Source organism: Naegleria lovaniensis (assembly GCF_003324165.1).
Source record: "Naegleria lovaniensis strain ATCC 30569 chromosome Unknown tig020, whole genome shotgun sequence".
NCBI classification, from domain to species: Eukaryota; Heterolobosea; class Eutetramitea; order Acrasida; family Naegleriidae; genus Naegleria; species Naegleria lovaniensis.
The window spans coordinates 562,665-563,317 of record NW_025407842.1 but is presented as its reverse complement, the minus strand read 5'-3'; the positions used below and the strand labels follow the sequence as shown (position 1 = coordinate 563,317).

Here is a 653-nt window from a genome sequence, read left to right as displayed (position 1 = left end):
ATGCCTTTGTCATTAATTTTAATGATGAAAATGTTTTGGATAGGACCAATGGTAATTATTACGTGGAAGAAACTCGAGAATGAGGAACTCCAAAAGTTGCAGTCAATGGAATGAACGCTCATGTGAATGGTTTACACTTTACAAGAAGGAGGTGATTCGAACAATGGTCAAAATCTTTTCCAAATCAGAAAGGGATCGATGGATACTCGTGTGGAAATGGGCTTTTCTTTCAACTTGTGACTCGTTCCAGAATTTGAAAATTTTTTCAAGTTCGATGATTTGACAGCTGTCTTGGAAGATCAAGCTTCCTTTTGTGCCTAAGGAACCAGTGGAACACATGGAAATGGTGATTTATGAAGCAAAACCACACTTGTATGAAGCTTATTTGAATCAACATTTTGTTCAAAAGAATCCTCTTTCATTTCAACAAGCAACCGTTGTCATTGAATTTTCAAAAAGCTCCAAATAAAAACATGTTGCGAATTTGGCGGATACTGTCGCAACGTTAAAAAGAAAAAGCTTTCCAGCACATTCTGCGAAAAGTGTGAAAACATATTTCTACAATGGTGAAATGCAAGCTTCTCTCACTTTATATGATCATCAAGTGAAAGATGGAAGTGTCATTTCAAAGCATGCCATTTTCTTTGGCGGAG

The 653-nt window shown here is 36.6% G+C and overlaps 2 protein-coding genes across 2 annotated transcripts in view; both read right to left on the bottom strand.

Annotated features, from left to right (window-relative positions):
* C9374_004353 (uncharacterized protein) overlaps positions 1 to 13 on the bottom strand; it is a gene marked incomplete at both ends in the record, with an annotated part of 726 nt that extends 713 nt beyond the window's left edge. Inside the window, one exon of the mRNA XM_044693983.1 lies at positions 1 to 13. This exon is cut by the window's left edge and continues 713 nt beyond it. Coding sequence (XP_044549361.1) covers positions 1 to 13 — 13 coding nt within the window.
* Positions 14 to 620: 607 nt separating this feature from the next.
* C9374_004352 (uncharacterized protein) overlaps positions 621 to 653 on the bottom strand; it is a gene marked incomplete at both ends in the record, with an annotated part of 4,246 nt that continues 4,213 nt past the window's right edge. Inside the window, one exon of the mRNA XM_044693982.1 lies at positions 621 to 653. This exon is cut by the window's right edge and continues 2,694 nt beyond it. Within this exon, the coding sequence (XP_044549360.1) occupies positions 621 to 653 (33 nt within the window).